Source organism: Siphateles boraxobius, unplaced genomic scaffold (assembly GCF_051911475.1).
Source record: "Siphateles boraxobius isolate OS27281-9 unplaced genomic scaffold, OSU_SipBor_1 66, whole genome shotgun sequence".
In the NCBI taxonomy this organism is placed as follows: Eukaryota; Metazoa; Chordata; class Actinopteri; order Cypriniformes; family Leuciscidae; genus Siphateles; species Siphateles boraxobius.
This window is the reverse complement of record NW_027509193.1, coordinates 16,155,942-16,175,911: the sequence shown is the minus strand read 5'-3', so window position 1 is coordinate 16,175,911 and position 19,970 is coordinate 16,155,942. Positions and strand designations below refer to the sequence as shown.

The 19,970-nt window shown below is 36.7% G+C and overlaps 1 protein-coding gene across 3 annotated transcripts; it reads right to left on the bottom strand.

The window, feature by feature from the left end:
* Nucleotides 1-76: 76 nt before the first annotated feature.
* On the bottom strand, nt 77-19,021 carry carhsp1 (calcium regulated heat stable protein 1). 3 transcript variants are annotated; one of them, XM_077212500.1, is made up of 4 exons: nt 18,869-19,021; nt 2,286-2,492; nt 1,500-1,622; nt 77-718 (listed from the first exon to the last, which is right to left on the bottom strand). In XM_077212500.1, the coding sequence occupies exons 2-4, from the start codon at nt 2,474-2,476 to the stop codon at nt 556-558; spliced, it is 477 nt and encodes a 158-aa protein (XP_077068615.1). In that variant the 5' UTR covers nt 2,477-2,492; nt 18,869-19,021; the 3' UTR covers nt 77-555. The 3 variants fall into 3 exon arrangements, with proteins under 3 accessions (XP_077068615.1, XP_077068617.1, XP_077068616.1); XM_077212502.1 differs by lacking the exon at nt 18,869-19,021 and adding an exon at nt 7,798-8,153; XM_077212501.1 differs by lacking the exon at nt 18,869-19,021 and having other exon boundaries at nt 2,286-2,530.
* Between the last annotated feature and the right edge of the window lie 949 nt (nt 19,022-19,970).

The window sequence follows — 19,970 nt, the reverse complement described above, 5'->3', positions numbered from 1 at the left end:
GTAGTAAAATTAGATAAAACTATTGAGGTAATTTCTACATAAAACCTTAATGTCTGAGGAAGTTATAAAATAAATCTGACAATTTAAATATTTTTTTATTCTTGCCTGTCTTTGAAGCAAAATGACCAAGAAACACACATGCACATAATGATCAAAATGCTATATTTTCACAATAATGTATACATACACAGTGAACATGTTTTTTTTTTTCAGCAAATAAAAAAAGGGCTTCCTGTTAAGAGTGTGTAATCAGTTCTTACGAGTAATCAAATCAGTCAGGAATTCACAGATGGTTAATGATAGTATAACTGACTATGGTTCATGCCACATAATTAAACACAAACCAAATAATCAAGATCATTTCAAACAAACTCCTTTCCTGAACCCAAATAAAGAAAAAAATAAGCAAGATTTGCCATCACGTCACACATAGCACTTAAAGGCATTCATTCAGCCCTGTTCCCTTTCCCCGAAACCTCCAGAAAATAAACAGAAATCCTTTTCGACATCATTATCTAACAGTTCAGATTCAGAGAGCTGCTGTTCTCAAGGACCTCATGATTCAAACACTGCTCCTGTCCAGGTCTCATGTTTTGTGCCTGGTGCTAAATGAGTGATGGTCACCTCAACGGCCTGGATCTTTGCATTTTTGGGTGGAATAGTGCAGATCTTGTAGCTCACTTCATCTCCTTCCACAGGCACATATTCACCCTCAATGCTGTTGGAAGAATGGAGATCATCAACAAAACGTACGTGCGCGTGCATGCATGTGTGCCCGTGTGTGTACTGGATTTAGACAAAAACACATTTAAAAAGTGCATCAAATGGAAAACACTGCATTTCAGATTGGACAAACAAAATGGATCCCATTTTTCTTATGATTATTCTTATATAATTATAAATCACTATCATTTTTAAGTTAACTGACAATGTAATTTTATGTGGTTGAAAAAAATGGATCCCATTTTACAAATGATTATTCTTATATAAGTCACTATCATTTTTAAGTTAACATACAATGTTATGTAGTTGAAGATTAAACGAATAAGTCGTGAGAATAAAAATTTCAAAAGGGTGCAAATGCTCATTCTGTGAATCATAAAATAATTTGATGTACTGAATGTTTAAACGGTGGGCAGCTGGCAAGTCTATCCATTTTTCCACTGGTCAAACACATTTAATCTGAAAGAAGCCAGTCAAGCGCTCTTATCTCTAACACTCAAGTACTTAACATAGACCTGACGCCAAAACCTTTCACACACTCCAGCCCTTCCCTCATGATCAGTTCAAAAATACATCTACAAACACACTGGGAGTGCTAGCATTTATGAACTCTAATTTGGGCTGCATATTAATGATGATTTGTGTTTGCATTTACGTCACTGATAATCATGGTGTTGTCGATACATGTAATTTCAGATTTCAGACTGGGTTTGTGGTGGAATGTGTGTTGGTTTTGACGTAGGACTCGGCTGAAGATGTTTGCCCAGTGAACTCACTCAGATATGTGCACAAAGATGTCATTGCCTCCGTCTGATGGCGTGATGAAACCGTGTCCTTTGGAACGTGAAAAGCACTTGCAGACCCCACTGAAGACCGGGCCCTCAGCTGCACGCGCTTGACTGTCGGGGGAAAGGGACAAAAATATTACTGTATACTTGTTCAGCAAAATGCATTACATTATAAAAAAATGACCATTTCTATTCATCAAAGAATCCTGAAAAAAATCTAACATTGATACTAATGGATATGTTTCTTGAGCAGCAAATCATCATATTAGAATGATTTCTGAAGGATCCTGTGACACTGAAGACTGGAGTAATGATACTGAAAATACAGCTTTACCATCACAGAAGCAAATGACCTTTTCAAATAGAAACTACTTAATTAAAACATCTATTTTTTCAATATTACTGTTTTTATTGGGTGACCATTAGAGACACCCTTCAAAATGTAAAAATAACAATAATATTCGTCTTACTAACCCGAAACTTTTGATATGTAGTGTGTATAGCAGGGGTGTCCAAGCACAATCCTGGAGGGCCACTGTCCTGTAGCGTTTAACTGCAACTTGCCTCAACACACCTGCCTGGAAGTTTCTATGCCTACTAAGAGCTTGATTAGCTGGTTCAGGTGTGTTTAATTGAGTTGGAGCTAAACTCTGCAAGGCAGTGGCCCTCCGGGAGCAGAATTAGACTAAACTAATAGGTACATACATATGAACATAAGAAATAAATAGGTTAAAACAGTGGATGGGTCTGTAGATGATGTGCTGCTGTACTCACGCTGAGCAGGTGCGGTTGCGGCGGGTGGGCAGGGGACTGGGAATCAGGTAGCCCCTCATGGGGGAGGGCGACCGGTCTCTGTGGTGACATGCGGGCAGACGAAGAGAGCTGGGGGACACCGGAGAGATCGGCGACAGCGGGGACAGAGGAGGGGTGGTGGACTTCACAGGAGATGACGCTTCCGAGGACATGCTGACGGTGGGAAAACTGGGAAGGCAGAAAGTGCGAGAACCTTTGCTTTTTAAAACTGAAATATGTTACTTTTTATGTTTCCTTAAAAAAATAAAAACATGCCGATTGTCAGCGTGTACATGAACCAAAATTGTGCAAATAGCATTGGCCATCCATTGACCCATAAATAGAACATGCAAAATAAAGTAAAGAATTTGCCATTATTTTTTCCAGTATTTATCTAGATTTTGCGATAGGATAGTTATCGTGAATTGTTTTGGCTCAATAGTGTAGTGAAAAAATATATTGACAAAGGCATTTTTTGTCATGCTTATTCAATGTATTTACTCACATTTGAATCATTTATATTTGTTTGAGTTTTTTTTAGCAAACATTGATATGTAATTATGTGCTATTAATCAGCATATCATGCAAATAAATCTTACATCTATATGATCTATATTATAAGCATTATGTGCTATTAATCCGCATATCATGCAAATAAATCTTACATCTATATGATCTATATTATAAGCAGCCCTCAACATAAAATTACCCCAAATGGTCACATTATTATTATTTGTCCATAATCTCCAGTAGGGATGTGCGGTATATCAGCCACCATATCGGTATCAGTCAATATAAGTTCATATTTAATGTTATCGTTATTGGCCCGATAAGAAAAGTTGGCCGATTTATTGTAAAGCCGATAAATAATGGATTATTTCCTTCAGCTGAGACACTTCAGATGAACAGTTCACACGGATGGTTTTGAATTGTTTGAAATATGATTGGAATCACTTCAAAAAGGAAAATACAGTTAAGTGCAACAAGTGTAACACAAGTGCAAGCATACTGTAGTAGGCAACATACAATTATAATGAGAACATTATAATTGTGTGGTTGGGACATGGATCTTAATGGTGAAACTTTTTGTAATCAGGCTCTCAAAAATTATATAACAACTTGGATTTAGATTTATCAGCCAATATATCGGTTTTCAAATATAAAGAATTATCGGTATCGGCCAAAATTTTCATATCGGTGCATCCCTAATCTCCAGTGTGTTACCAGGTCCATATAAAGCTATCACTAAGACGATGTTGTGTAATTCATCACAAAACAGATACCTGATACCCTTCCTTTTGAGAATTTTCCACTGCTACAAAAATATTGCAATTGCCTGTGATAGCTGGCCTGCGATATTGACACAGATCTAAGGTAACTAAATGTCTCTAGTGTACACAGCAGTGGATGTAAGAGCCTGAGGGAACCACTTGACAACCTAACACTGAATGACTCAGATCAGCAATTAGTTATTTTACTATTGAAACATGAGATGTAAAGCCTGTATTCTCCTCTCCTGCATCTGAATATATACAGCTATAACATTCTGTATTCAAGCTCCACTGCTCCTCTCACTCCTGTATTCATTTAAAATGCAAGGCATTATGTGCAAAAATTATAGATGTTAATTATTCATATACAATTTTAAACAACTGTGTTTTAAGCCCTTTGACTTTATCGTTGAGTATCCCTGATAATCACCATCACTGAAACACAACCCTCAGCGGCCGCAGGCTGCAGCTCCCATTTGCGACAGTAATGTGATAGTTCACTGTTGATGCTGCAGGCCACGTTCAGCTTTTGTTAGCCCTATCTGACAGATCCCCCCTGTCCAGGAATATATTACAAACCTGCTCTGCCGCCAGAGCGTTTGGCCTGGCCACTAGAGGTTTGTGCAGGACTCGGTTGTGGGATCTGTAAACTAATGCACTGAGCACCAGAGCGCTGCATGTTAACACAAACGGCCTGTGAAGGGTCAAGCATCCAGTAATCACAGTAGGAAATGGCACTGAATGCATAATCGCACGCCCTCCCCCACTGTCATCGCTCTCCCTTGGGCCATTACAGCCCACACAAATTGAGGAAGAAGAGCGGGATGACCACGAAAGATGTTCCTTATGAGCCATAAAGCATATTATGTAATAATTTTAAGCACCGAAGTAGTAGCAAATTGGCTTTCCGGACACTCCCAGGCGACTCTGCCATGGCAACACTGTATCGACGGCTCCCTCGAGAGATGCCAGATGAGTATGGGCCCCTTTGTACAGTACCTTCAGATGGATTACATCACTGCAATTATAGCTTTCTGCTGTCAGACTCAGCATGCCCCATAAACCAAAAACGAGGCCACTGAGTGTTTGAAAACCAGGGGCAATTATACAGCGCTGATTGTGTGCTGAGGTACTGATGCATGGGTGAACGTTTGCTTCAGCTCTCATTCGTTCCACGTAAACATCAGCAGAAATTACACAGGTAGTACATCCCAACAGGAGGAAGAAACTTTCAAAGTATGACCATAATTTTGGGGGGATATGGTATTTTAAATGGCTTGGTGTAACTCGTAAATACCATAATATGTGAACTCCAAAAAAAAATTTGGCAATCATTTATCTAAATGTATATATTAAAACAGAAAGATATTACCAAACTTTTAGATCACTTCTTTGTAAGAAATGACGAAACTTCAAGCAATTCATATAGAGCAGTCTCTTTAGTAGTGGTTCTCAACCTTTGAAACTCCAGTGAATCTCTCATTACCAAAGACAATATTTGAAGACCGACCCCCTACACAGGCTATGATAGTTCCTCTCGCACTACAACTGAAATGAAAATAAAAAGGTGCTAGGGAGAAACAAGGGCTTTCATTACATTACTTTTTAACCTTTTCCTTAACAATGCATAAAAGGATACAGACAAAATGCAGAATTTGTTACTGTGAACACAAACCTAAATTTGCCACTTGCTCCGGTAAAGTGAGTTATTATTCATCAAATTTGCTTGATCTGTTGTCGATTATTGAGGGGATTAATTAAAAATGCTAATTATGTACATCAGAGATATACACTCCAATAATAATTGCACATGTAAAGTTCTTAATTCCTGAGTAAAGATCATGTCATGTTGCAATATGCCTTGATTTATTAGCTTATATTATTATTATTAGAAGTAGTAGTAGTACTTAATTTTTGTACTATTTTTCATTTTATATGTAAAAAATAAAATTAAGCTAAAAACGTACACAAGTTTGAGAATGGGGAGATTTTTAATGATTTTGAAAGAAGTATTTTTAGCTCACCACGTCTGCATTTATTTGATTCAAATACAGTAAAACTTTCAAATCATTTTCACCATCATTATTCCACTACTCCACATGATCCGTCAGAAGTCATTCTAAAATGCTGATTTGCTGCTCAATTAACGTTTCTTATTATCAATGAAAATGTGACATCTTCAGAATTCTTTGATGAAGAGAAAGTTCAAAAGAACAGCATTTATTTTAAATATAATTTTTTGTAACATCACCTTTTATCAATTTAATGCTTCCTGCCTTAAAAATATATGAATTTTTTACACACACACACACACACACACACACACACACACACACACACACACACACACACACACACACACACACACACACGCCAAACTTTTAAATCTATCTATATATATTTGCATTTGTTTAGTATGGAACGAGTTGGTAGAGAATGTGTCCATTCCAGAGAGGTCTAACAGCAAACAACAGCTTTTAACTCACGTATTATTAGGCAGGTCAACAGAGGGAGGAAGCCATGACCTCCGGATGAGCACACATACCTCTACACTACGGTCAGCAATGGAATTTACTGGAATTTCCCATCAACTCCACCCCTGACAAGAGTTTACTGTTGAAAAGGTTGCTAGTGTATAGACAAATAACTGTCAGTCCCTAACCAACCACAATAGGGCCACTAAGCCGTATTGTGAGCAGATATCCTAAACCAGGGGTAGGCAAGTTCGGTCCTTGAGAGCCGCTGTCCTGCAGAGTTTGGCTCCAACACTGAAAAAAAACCTCACCTGCCTATAGCCTTAGTAATCCTGAAGTCATTGATTAGCTTGTTCAGGTGTGTTTGATTAGGGTTGGAACTAAATTCTGCAGGACAGCAGCTTTCTAGGACCGAACTTGCCTACCCCTGTCCTAAACTATGCCAAGGCAGTATGCAAAATAGCACTATAGAACAGGTCTTTACACACAAAATGAGATTTCAACCATAAGCTCTGCACACTCAAAGAAAAACAGGGTTTTTTTTCAAGGAAAAAAACATTCAGTGGGGCAGAACGATGTACATTTGCATTGACGTCACCTAACAGGAAACTTGTCATGGCAGCAATGATGAAAGAAGCTGCCCACAACATCTACAAATAACTAGTTAACCTCTGGGGTCCTTCGGCCCAAATGGACCCGACGCATTTAAATAATTTTTTTTTTAAATCATAGCTTCATTGGAATGGTCTGAAATTTGGTGACTTTTTTGGTACTTGGTATATGAACACCCAAAAAAATTGGGGACAGGATTTGAATAATCTAAGTGGTTGTAAAAAAATTGTCACACTCAGGACCTTCGGGTCCAAATGGACCCGCATAGGAAATTAATGGCAAATTGGCAAAAATGTGAAAATACCGAGATTTTTTTGTGTGTACAATCTACAAATCAGCCACGATCCAGAAAAAAAGCAGTGCAAAAAAGAGTGCAAAACAGACATCCACACACACACACACACACTTTTATATATAAACTAATAAATTCAGATTACATATGTGTTTTGCATTTTTAAAATGCTCAGTTTGTCCACCAGATGGCATCCATCTCATTTCAAAAATTGCTTTCATGAGGTCTAGGCTTGACTCTAAAATAAAATACAGCTTTACAAAAAATAAAAAAAATATAAATTTTCTATTATATTCAATGGGGGGAAAACTGGGGGAAATGGGTCATATTTATTGCATAAATATTAATTATAAATCATAAAATTCTCAAAACATGAGAAATATTATAAAAAACAAGTAAAAAAAAAAATGATGATTTTCTTTTAATAAATATGAATCCTACCCTTCCGGCCCATTTGGACCCGAAGGTCCTGAGTGTGACTCTGAAATGAAGGACCCCTTAACAAAGTACGGTCACAAGATTACGTGCGCGTAACTATCACATCACTATCTAGAGCTTTCAAGCCAAATGTTTAGCACAGTCTCTCTTTACATGAAGCACACAAAACATAAGTAAATGAGGCATACAAAGGCAATCTCAATTTACAGCATATTAGACAATATTCCCTCCAGGCTTGATGAGTGATCAACAACCTCCGCAGGCAGATTACAGTGGACGTCACAAGCAGACAGTTATGCACGGTATTTAACTGATGTTTACTAATCTGCACCTGATCTAGCAACTGTAATAACAAGCAGCTCTGAAATCAATCTCATCTCTGCCCTTGGTGTGACCGGGATACTCACCAGCAACAGTGTGCTCGGGACGGTTACAAGCACTGCTTGTTCTTCAATGAGAAGCGCAACCTTGCTTGGTTTGCGTCAACCACATCCCCCTCTTTTGCTTCACCTGGATCCCGTGTACGGAGGGCGGAGCTTCCGTGAAGGTGGTTACTAATAAATACGGCAGCGATGGATAGATAATGGGAATGCTCTCCAACTGGATGGTGAGTTGCTAAGCTACTGAACAGCTGTGGGACATGTCCGGGAGAGGGACGGTCTGTGAAACAGGATGGCATGACACGTCTGGAGGTGGGAATGTTGCGTGGGTGACAATTTGCTGTTTGTTTGCGCTCAAGAGAGCACCTGAAGAGGCCCAGTTTCTAAAGTACACAGAAAGTGAGCAGCACAGCTTTTATTGCCCTTTAACAATCCAATGAATGTACATTTCCAACAAAGAGATAGACCTAACAAAACTACACCACTTAAATGGAATAAAACAACAATGATCACACCAGCACAGAAAAAAAAAACATCACAGCAACCTCAGCTGCATTCGCCCAATAACATGCCCACTCATGCCCATATTTTCCCAGAGGACAACATGCTAAACGGATGTAAACTGACAGATAAATAAAATAAAGAGTTTGTATGCATCACAGCCTGCAGCAGATGACGTATTCACTTCACGTATGTGTTACCACGCCTGCGCAAAATATGACGTATCGTCATTTAATACGCATGTGCGCACGCGCAGTTCGTTTCAATCACTTCCGGCGATAGATTCGATGGCAGTAAGTCAATAAGCATTATTTATGCCGTTTTAACAATTGTGCTTTTGTGGCAACGGCTTTTAATTGTAAGAGATGCCATAGAGCATCAATGTTTTGGATTTAAAAAAAAGCTATGATATATGTTTGCATTAAAAATGACAGGGTTTCAGCGAGTATTAAAATCATATGTAAAAGTCCTAATTTGCCTTTAAACAGATTAAGGCTTGAAAGATGTCTTCAAATAGAGCAGAAAGACTTACATTAATGATGTCATGCAGTTGATTTTTGCATGCATTGCAAAAAAAATGTTGTTCCTCAGTATCAGATCATACTATGAAAAGTTACATTCCTGAATTTAGTGTATGCAAGTCATGTTAAATTAATTTGTGGTAAAATAAATTAAAAAGTAATGGAGTTGAACATTGTATTTTGCTAAAGTAAAACTAATTGTGATTCTCCTTAGCTTTTAGTTTTTTATCATTAAGAGAGCATATTAATGTATTGAGTTCCCTTCAATTTATTCAAGAAATTTTCTTTACTCTTAAAAAGATGTTAAAGGAAATCTTAAATTGACCTTCATGTGACTGGCAGAAACCCTGTAAATGTCAGATATAGAATAAAGCAAACCTTAAAGGAATTGTAGGTAGAAATCCCCAAAAATACTTTTTTCCAAATTTGTTTAAACTGTCTTTATATATCAAAGCATAATTAATGTAAGTACTCTGGAAAATAAATAATAAAAATCGAGTTTCTGTAGTTCTCTCAGGACTGTAATAAACCCAGCTCATTATTCCATTCGGGACGAAATAAATGATTGGCTGGGGCGACTGTCACTCTCCCTCGCTACCATGGATACCACCTCTGCTGATACAGGAGCAGCCCAAATGCGCGCCCCCGTTTGAAGAGGCACGGAAGCTAGTAATAACAATTATGGCAGAGAAATAAACAGTCAAAATTCTCGGTAACGTTACCTGCATATAGAGGCAGAGAAGTCAAACAAGTAAAAAAAAAGGAAGACAGTATTTGAAAAGGCTTTGAACAAAAAGTCTTTGGATAAATAAAAGAAATCATACGAGAGTCAATATCGGCGTGGCTTTCCAGCGGTGGCGACAACTGAGTGATCTCAAGGGGCTGAAAAGTGACTCCATGATGGCTTTATATCTGCTGGACAGGTAATCTTGCTGTTTTCATTTTGATGGCATTTATTTTTTCATGAAGCATGTATCACTAGCACACGTAGCTACCTAATATAGCTACCTAACGTTACATAGCATAACAAACGTTACACTGGCTTAGCTATGACAGTGTAACTTTGGTGTCGACTTGTATAACGTTACTGTTAGTGAACCAGGGTTGAGACGATAAATAAGCAATAGGCCTATCTGCAGTCGAAAGCTGTTTTGTTTAATTTCGCCAAATCTAACTTTAGGTTAAAAAGTTTAGGGGATCTATTTTTATACCTAGCTTTACCCTCTGCCTAAACTTTGTTCATATGTTCACCGTGAAGTCTACCTGCTCTGTTTTTTCACGTTTGGTTTGTTGTTATATGCTCTACATATGTTTACCTATGTCTTTATGTTGTATCTGTATGTGCTATACAATATATGTTGTGTGTGTGTGTTATATTATCTTGGGTCTGCAATGCAGTTGTGAGAAGGTGTTTGAGTGTAGCCTAATTTACTCAGTTTATCTGTAAACAATCTTATGTTATGAATCTTACAAAATTCACCTTCATCACAGTGTAACTGATAGTAACGGCAAACGTGTATCAATGAAGGTATTTATAGCTTTGCATTATATTGAGTTTGATTCTGTTACGAGCTAGTAAAATATTTTAAACTTTACCAGTATCGATATGCGAGCTTGATAGTGAGTACTAACAGCCATGTTAATTGTTTATATTCATACTGATAAAGTTAGTTATTATATTACTTGTGATTCTGACATGATGTCACTACATCTGGTAAAGCTAGTAAACGCGTCCGGCTCTTCCAGCTGAGCGAACGCCCGGGATCACGCGTTCATTTGTTTTGGGGGCGTGGCTTTGGAAGGAGCCGAGAGGGGAGGGGGTGGGAGTTAATGGAATAATGAGCTGTGTTTATTGCAGTCCTGAGAGGACTACAGACACTCAATTTTTATAATTTATTTTCCGGAGTACTTACATTTTAATTATGCATTGATATATAAAGACAGTTTAAACAAATTTGGACAAAAAAGTATTTTTGTGGATTTCTACCTACAATACCTTTAACTTGATTGTTGATGTTGTTTTATAGATGGATGTGGGTGTCCTTAAAAAAGGTGAACGCGTTAAAATAAATCAGTGCAGCTCATGTTGTAATAAATATCACTGTCCATTCTGTGAGACCTGGGTCTACAAACCAAGGGAGTTTTACAGTGTTGTCACTGTGCTGTCTGTGCAATCTATCCATCTATCTGTCTGTCTATCCATCTATCTCTATCTGCCTGTCTATGTCTGATAGACTGTATTGCCTTCAAAACTTTCAGCTTGAAAACTACTTCAAGCTTTTAAAACTATTTCAAACTTTCAGCCTAGGCTTTCTCAAGCCAACCTAAAGTTTGTCTTGACAAACTTTTTTTTTAAACTAGTTTATGTTGTTCATAAACAAAGTAAGTCTCTTAGGTACTTTACAGGCAAAATCTTCCTGTAATATGTTGAAAATATTTAAAAAAGAAATTCCTTGTATGACTCTGTACTATGTTAATGCCTTTCTTCAAAATGATTCAATATTGTTTGTTCTGTATTTTATCTAAATTAGGGTGTTGTGAACTGGAGTGCATTTACCACACAATATAAGCAAGAGTTCCGGGTGCCGTACTCGTTGACTCTGCGCTTGCACGGCAATATACAAGGACTAAACACCTGTGTCAGCAGATGATGGCAGAAAGGGAGTCCAGCATGGATTTTATTCCGATAAGGAGGTTGAGGGCTATTGCTCGGTTGATTAGTTTTTTCAATGAAGGAGGGGAATTTCAAGCAGAGTAGTGTGTGTGTGTGTGTGTGTGTGTGTGTGTGTGTGTGTGTGTGTGTGTGTGTGTGTGTGTGTGTGTGTGCATAGATATCCATATGTGATTATCTGTATGTGTACATATTTTTTTACACAATTGTCATCTTTATTTTGAAATAAAGGTTATCACTGTTATGAGTTTGGTTTTTTGAGTTGAGACATATGATTGTCTCAGCTATAATCTATGAAATAAACAATATTTTACTCCCTGACTGTGCTTAAAAGAATGTTTCACCAAAAATGTAATTTAATTCAAATTTTCACTGAAATTTTAGTAATAATTTTTAATTAAGATCATTTTTGTCTGTTCCATGATATAAAGAAAATATTTCTACTAAAGTCATATAGGTTAGTAATGACATGAGGGTATGAAAACAGTTTTAATTTTTGCATGAACTATTCCCTTAATGGTCTTAAATCTAAATACAAATTCTTTACATTCAAATTCACTTGCCCCACAAAAACTAACATGTATCCTGATAAAATCACACTGCTGAACTTGTGAAAATATTCAGGCCAAACCACCAAAACCAAAAGTTGATACAAGTTAACAGGCCTATATTTTGATTTAGAAATGTTGAATACATGAAGAAAAACAGGGAAATGTTAGTTTTGCAGGATTCAGAAGGGTGGAGATTATGTTTGGATTGTCAGATTATGACTGTAATAGTTTGGTAGCGTAAGTGTATCCAAATTTCCATATAGCCTTGAGAAAAAGAATAGCAGGATGAAAAACAGGGAGGCAGAGACCTTCAGTTCAGTGCAGAGTTACCCAAATTTGTTTTAATTTTTAATGAAAACTTTTACACTTTATTCAATTTTATTATGTAACAATGTATTCATGGTGTCACTTTGAGATCTCTATTTCTCTGAAATTGAACCATACAGTAGCCTACTTCAAAATGAAGATTCTAAAAGAAAAGTTTAAGAACCCGAGTCTAAAAGTATATTAACATATCTTTAATAGTTCTTGGGTTACAGTTAGAGGATGGATACCCGACCCGTGGCCGACGGGACCCGTCGGTACCAGACGGGCCGGGCCGGGTTCGGACAGATATTTAGAAATTATGTTCGGGTTCGGGTCGGGCTCAGTCACATCAGCACGATATGGCATTGAACATTTTAAATTTAAAACAGCTTATTATGTTGGTAGCCAATGTGCCTGATGCTTTCACGTGATGCAAACGTTCGTTTTTGTGATTAAAATACATGTAAAATATTACCATAACATCTGTCTTCCTGTGTACGGACATTTGTTTATGTAGCCGTGACAACGAAACGCGTGCATGCGCGCCTGCGTAAAGTGCGCTTGTTTATCCGTGCGCGCTGATGCACTCATCCTGCTGACATTTCCGAATGTCTTCCTACAGTTGCTTAATAAAAGCAGGCTTTCCACACAAACAAACGCACATGTGTCATTAGTATGAGAAAAAAAATGGGATTTTAACTGTCGGTCTCGGACATAAATATCTTTATGCCTGTCGGGCTCGGGTCGGGTTCGGTTACTGCTCTGTCGGACGCGGGCCGGGCTCGGACAAAAAAATTCGTCCCGATCCGCACTCTAGTTACAGTCATCCAAACTGTCACCATTAGCCTGTAATGCAACAAGGGTTGTTAAAGTCAACAGATTTTACTAAGAGACCTAACAATCTCTGTGTAAAAATTAAAACAAAAATGCATCTGCCATCTTTTAATTTTTTTTTTTTTTTTTACAAAATCATACATTTTAGTTTGGAGGACACAGAATGACCCTATACTCAGGTTACGGTCATCCTTGGAATAGAACTAATTCAGAAACATTTATTTTTATGATACAATTGTAATATTATGCAAATATAAAACGCTTTAAGACTTTGATATATGTTTTCAAAACAACGTTTCAAGGTTGGCCTTTTGGTAGCTTTTCCAGAACCTGCAAAAAGCAAATATCTGGAAATAGTACATCACAGATCAAGTAGCATCTGATCATATCAGCTTCTATAAATTTCTCTGGTACATAACAACTAAGATACCGAAATAGCATGGTAGATAGACTCTATATGACTGTTATTAGGATCAGCCCACTTGGTACTGCTTGACTCACTGTAAACCCTAACACTCAAAATAATGAATTGGTTTGAGTAAGACAAACTTAAATTAAACTAATTAGTTCAGTCAAATAATAACACAAAAATAACTTTTTAGGAGAATTTAGCACTTTCTTTTTCTTTCAAGTTCAAAGAACTGATATATTTTAAGTAAACTGACCTGTTACATTGTTTTGAGTTTTATGAAATTATTTATTTTAATTTAGACAAACTTAAGTTTAACTGAAACGGGTGGGATGTCTATTTCCCAGCGGCACTTGAAATGAGGAGTAAATGCTAAAATGAAGTGTAATATAATGTTTTTTGTGTGTGCAAGATTAATAGTAAGTGGGTAATCTAGTAGTGATTAATGTTTTGTTATGCTAATTTAGAATAATTTCTGTTGATGTTGGTTTTAGGATAGTTACCATCATGGTGACAAGTGGTGCATGCAGTTTGATTTGAGAGCAAATAAATCCTTTATATTACTGCACTCATACAGCAAGTGCTAGGCTACTGTATAACAAACTATTCTTTACATGTTAACAGCTTAGTATGTTAGCAAACTAGCTTGTTAAAGCTAGCTAAGTTTATACTAATAAAAGTGTTCACATTGAGATTACATGAAAGTTTTAAGTGAAATGTATGAATTAGTGAACTCAAACATTTTAAAATAAGAACAATTAAAATGTATAAGTACAGAATAAAAATCTGCCAGTTCTGCTTCCTTAAACTTTACATTTGAGGCAACTGATTGCCTTACATTTTTTGAGTTTTGCCAACTTATTCGGGTTTACAGTGTAAGGGTGGTAGTAATATTGCATAGTATGAACATTTATGAAAGGCATAGGTTGTCACACACATGGGAGAGCTTGCAAAATATGATATCTGTAAGAAATGTATATGACTTGTATAGTTGAAAAGGTCAAATCTATTGTGGCAAGAGGCTTCAAACTCTCATTTACATCTCAATAGTATTTTCTGGCAGATCAAAACGTCAGGGTGCTTTCTCTAGAAACAATTACCATAATTTGCCATTTCATTACGTCATTCTTTATGAGCTTAGTCTTGAGTTTGTTCTGCAACAGATTGTGCTAGTCTGTGTAAACAGACGATCAGATAGCCATCTGCAACCGTCTTTAATTCAAGCTTAGCTTTGGATAACTCTTTAAGGCCCCATCCACACTACTGCGTTTTAGTTTAGAAACGGAGAATTAAAACGAATACGATCGCCGTCCACACCAGCGTTTTAGCTGCGTATTAGAACTGATCTCAGTCCACATTAAAATGACTGAAAACGCGGAGCACGTCACCATTCACCTACACTGGGCATGCGCGTGCCGGTGTAAACAGGAAACGGATTGACTAATCCTCAGATTTCGCTGAGGTTGATAAGTGTCGATCTGGACATTCAAAAGTTTTTGGACCATTCTTCAGGACCTACAACTTCATTGATACAATTATCCCACCATGCGCTGGTTCTACCCGGCTTAACTCAAAACTGACGCTCCATGTACGGTCGATACCACCGCTGCACACGGGAACTGTCAGATCGCTGGAATAATGGCTTGCCTCCGGCGCATGTAGGCAGTTATAGCATTGTGAAATGCAGAATTTACTTGTCCTAACGTAACTGGTAGTCCAGGCTGTTGTTGTGCGTTTTCTTCCATTGTATGACATCCAATCACAGAGCCGAGCGTGACCCTCTGCGTCATAGTTTCTAAAGTCCTCCGTTTTGACCCGTCTTCACTAAAACGCCCTTCGGAGTTTCAAAACGCAAAACGGGGTCGGCCGCGTTTCTAAACTTCTCCGTTTTAGGTCTTCGTTTTGGCCGTTTTAGTGTGGACGGGAGGTGCAAACGTAGCAAAAGGTCTGCGTTTCTAAACTAAAAAGTAGTAGTGTGGATGGGGCCTAAGTCATCACGCTCTCTATTAACTCGATGGTTGGATTATACAATGAAATATGCACTTAATTAATGTTGTTTAATTTATATAACAGGTCACATAAAATTGTTACACAAATGGGCACAGAAACCCTGGTAACAAAACATCTGCCTGAATAACCTTGTGTCTAGTAAGGGAGGAGCACAATGCCGTATTTTCCAAGACAGTAACAGACTCAGTACATGACCTCTAGTTGTCTTTATAAGGTCCCAACAGGGTATGCTGTCACTGCCCAAAATCCAATATTATTTACAACTTGAGAACTATCAGTAACGTAACTGAAAGCATGGCCCAATGGTCTAGGTTGAAATGAAATGAGTAAATAACACAATGTGTTCTTGGAGTAAAGACACAACATTTCTAAGACAAGAAATATTGAAAATGGGAAAATAGTAGACATAAGCCAGGAAATTGTAAGCTCCAATGTAATTAGCCTTTTCCTTGTCCTTGTAGTTTACAGTAAATAATTTTGCATCCTCAAAATAGGATTGATAAACTTAATAACTATCAATGAATGATAGATCATATAAAACATTCAATGATACTTCACCCAAAAATGAAATTTAAATGTTATTTATGGTGCATAATGCATTCAAGTTTTATTTATGAGTTGGGAAGAAAACATCAGGTGTAATGATGTAATATGTGGAGAACAGAAGTGAAGAGTAAACATAAACAAGTTTGGATGAAGTTTGCGACTCCTGTCTCCTGTGCTTTATTGGTTAGGCTACTAACTCCTCCTGACAGACACAAGTTTTATTGTAAATGAAAAATACTACTTTCATTAATTAAAAAAATGTTACCATCAATACAGATTCTGCATTTATTGTGTGACTTTGTGGTGCCATCCTTGTGCATTCAACACGTAATTACAATCTTTACAACATGACTTGAATGCCTCATTATTCACATTCGTTCCAAAACCTGCATGACTCACCAATTTGGAATTTGTGTTTCAGAGACTTTTTTTATTTGTGCACTATATTTCAAGTCATTGTAACAATTCAGAAGAATTGACAAATAGTGCACAAGTTGTATGAACCACCATTTGATATTCTTATGCTGCTTTTGCATAGTTTTGTCCTCAAGATGTTAAGATATCGTTTTGCTTTTGCAAACATAGTCCTCATTTAATGTAAGTGCATGGAATACAGCAACCAAATACATCATTCAAAATGTATCTTGTATTCCAAAAAAAAAAAAAACTGTATGATAGAATGATTGCAAGGAATTACAGTTGGGTCATTCCGTGTCAAATCAACCAAATTTCAGAAGAAAGATGGGATTTTGTTCATTTTAACAGCTTCTGAAGCTACCAAGAGCTCAAATAGGCCACACAGTATTGTAACTACACGTTACTGCATTGACATCCCTATAGATTGAACCATATAGGGCCTTAAAAATGATGATTCCAAAAATAAAGTTTCATAAGAACAATAATCTAAATTAAATTACATTATGATAAACTTCTTGAATTAAAGGGTAACTAAACCCCTGGTCAGAGCCTGACTCCACCCACTGGCAATATTTGAAAAATGCTGGAAAACTGGGCAGAGCCCAGCGGAGGGGGGCGTGCACGAGACACATCTCTCTGTAGGCAATGGCGTGGTTAGCTGGTTAGCTTAGCCTCTGACATTAGAGGGTACCACAACTTCCAATGGGAAAATTCAACTGCAGTAGCGACCGTTCAACCTGAAGAGGGCAGCACTCAGACGTTTTCACACCATATATTGAAGAATTAAAACACTTTAAACCCAAATGTCAAAAAATGCACTCAACTCAATGAACAGCATTTATGAAGCTCCATTCTTACAGATCATTAACTAAAAAAAGTTGTTTTAGTGTTTAGTTATCCTTTAAAGACATGTAAACTTCAGAAATCTGTTTATTTTTGGCACTCAGAGAAGTGTTGTATTAAATTTTGATAGAGGGAAACAAGATACATTTCCACTTCAGTATTATTTGTTCTTCAGGTATTCATCTTTAGACACAATAACTATCTACATTTGGTTCTTGACCATTGGAAATGGGTAAAATTCAACAATTTGAACACCTTTGAGATCCCCATATCTATGGGACTGAACTATGTCGGGCCTTAAAAATAAATACCCCAAAAGAAAAGTTCATTAAGAATGAGAATCTAAGATATCTTGAATACTTTAGTTACAGGCATGAAAACTTTAGAAAAAAGAATATTTATGGCACTCAGACAGGTATGTTCTATGGTATGCAATTGAGCTGATGAGATACATTTCTAGTTTTTAACATTATTTGTTATTAAGATATTCCTCTTAAAATAAAATAAAAATATCAGCTGTGTGTAAAGTGACCCAGATTTGGTTTTTGACCACTGAAAATGTGTACAATTTACTCATGGCACCACATTAACATACCCATGTCTCTGGGATTGAACCATCCAGGGCCTTTCAAAATTAAAATACCAAAAAAAGTTTGTTAAGAACCCGAATCTAAAAGGATATTAAGATCTCTTTAATACTTCTTGAGTTACAGGCATGCAAACACAAAACGTGTTTTTTCGCATTTTTGAACCGTCACCGTTGGCATTTAATGAAACAAACATATTTTACTGATAGGCCTATCAACCTCTGTGTAAAAATAAAATAATATTTGAAGCTTTAAATCAAAAGCCGTTTTACATTGTTATTTGTCCTGGTTAAAACAAAACACTGCTTTTCACTCTCATCCGATGTCAGCAAGACTATTGCAATATTGTGTCAATATCTGAGCTTCAGCCAAAGACTTTCAAGACAAATGTATCAAAATAAGTCACAGTCTATACAAAAAAAACAACCACCTTCATTACACGTAACACGCATGTTTGCTGGATATTTCCTAGGCACACTGCGTTAAGACCCCTCCCTTTGCCAGCTCAACTAGTCTCTTTATGCATTAAATTAAACCACTTTATTTCACTTACTTACTCAAACTTCTACAAAAACTCAATATGATACCTTAAATTATTCGTGAATAAAATAAAATAAAATATAATAGGCCTATTCAACGTGTGTAGAATCGTGCAATGACCGAGCAAAGATGCAACAGATTAATATACGTCTAGGAGAAATCAATCAATGTTTAAACTTAGTAAAACAACAGATTCATCAGATTGATTGAAAGATTTCAAACATGACCATCTCTCGTTATAATTCATTAATCTCACGAATAATTCACGAGCACGCAAAAGTCGCTTTTCTTTCACTTTCATAAAAAGTCACTTTGTTGGGATATAATCTTTCCACACACAAAAAAATCACAGCATTACTCACCGTTTGCAAATGTGCACAGGCCAAAGAAAACAACCGTAGATTGTAGGAGACAGCGAATAACGAAAAGCAGCCAGCCACGAAAGAAAGTAATTGTTGCTTATTGTTTGCTGGTCTACTCGGAGTCTGACTGTGAATGAGGGTTCAAGACTCCGAAGAGGCGTGACTAAACCGATGCCTTCCAAAATGACATCAGTAAATGAAAATTACCGTAAAACCTCATATATTCCGACTCTGAAACGTAAACAAAAAAAAGAACATTGAAACAAAAAGTTGCACAATCTTTTTTTATTTCGCTCTTGCCTGTAGGTCATCTCAAAATGTTCTTACTGAATGAATCATTTAATAAATGAAGAATAGACAAATGGAGGGATGCAAATGGATAAGAGCAATACAACAAATAAAATTAAAGTTATGTACAAATTAAAAATCATCTCAGTGAACACTAGAGGTTGCTACACAATTCAGAGACTATTAGGAAAATTTCAGTTACTGCTTTCAATTTCATTTCACCTACGTGCGACCATCTTAGGGTTAGAATGCATTTTTACTTAGAAGAGTATAAGACATTTCCCCTATTTCAATTCTTAATACTTACACAATGAAAATGTTATACAATGAAATGTAAAACAGAACAATGTACCAATTTTACAACAATGCAACATTCAAAACAGACTAATGTTGAATTGACTAATGGAGAATTGTAGATTTACACAATTTCACGCTCAAACACAAGGCGATAGTGATTATATTACCTATATTGATAACTTGTTTAAAACAGCTATTCATACATGCTATTTTGTCTTTAAACTCAATATTTTGCATGAAACAATGTATACAAACAAGAAATTGAAAGAAACATTTTTCAAATGCATGAAGGCCAATAACATCTGATACAGTAGTTTCCGTAAGGTTTCTCTTATAATTTCACAGAAAGGCTTCTCTGTGAACATCCTTCACCATAAAATCAATTTTTCAACAAAAAAATCATGAATGGATGGTCAAACACAGATAAATATCATCTTTGATATTGTAATTTGTGTAACGCAGGAGTATTTTTCTCAAATATGTTTATTTTGTGCGTAAATCCCTGATTCACAGCAAC

What these genes read in the sequence shown, in the direction of transcription:
- carhsp1 (XM_077212500.1), bottom strand. Translation starts at nt 2,476, where the DNA reads ATGTCCTCGGAAGCGTCATCTCCTGTGAAGTCCACCACCCCTCCTCTG. An exon ending in CGCAACCGCACCTGCTCAGC is followed by an intron (nt 1,623 to 2,285) that starts GTGAGTACAGCA and finishes TTCCCCCGACAG; the next exon opens with TCAAGCGCGTGCAGCTGAGG. An exon ending in ATCTTTGTGCACATATCTGA is followed by an intron (nt 719 to 1,499) that starts GTGAGTTCACTG and finishes TTCTTCCAACAG; the next exon opens with CATTGAGGGTGAATATGTGC.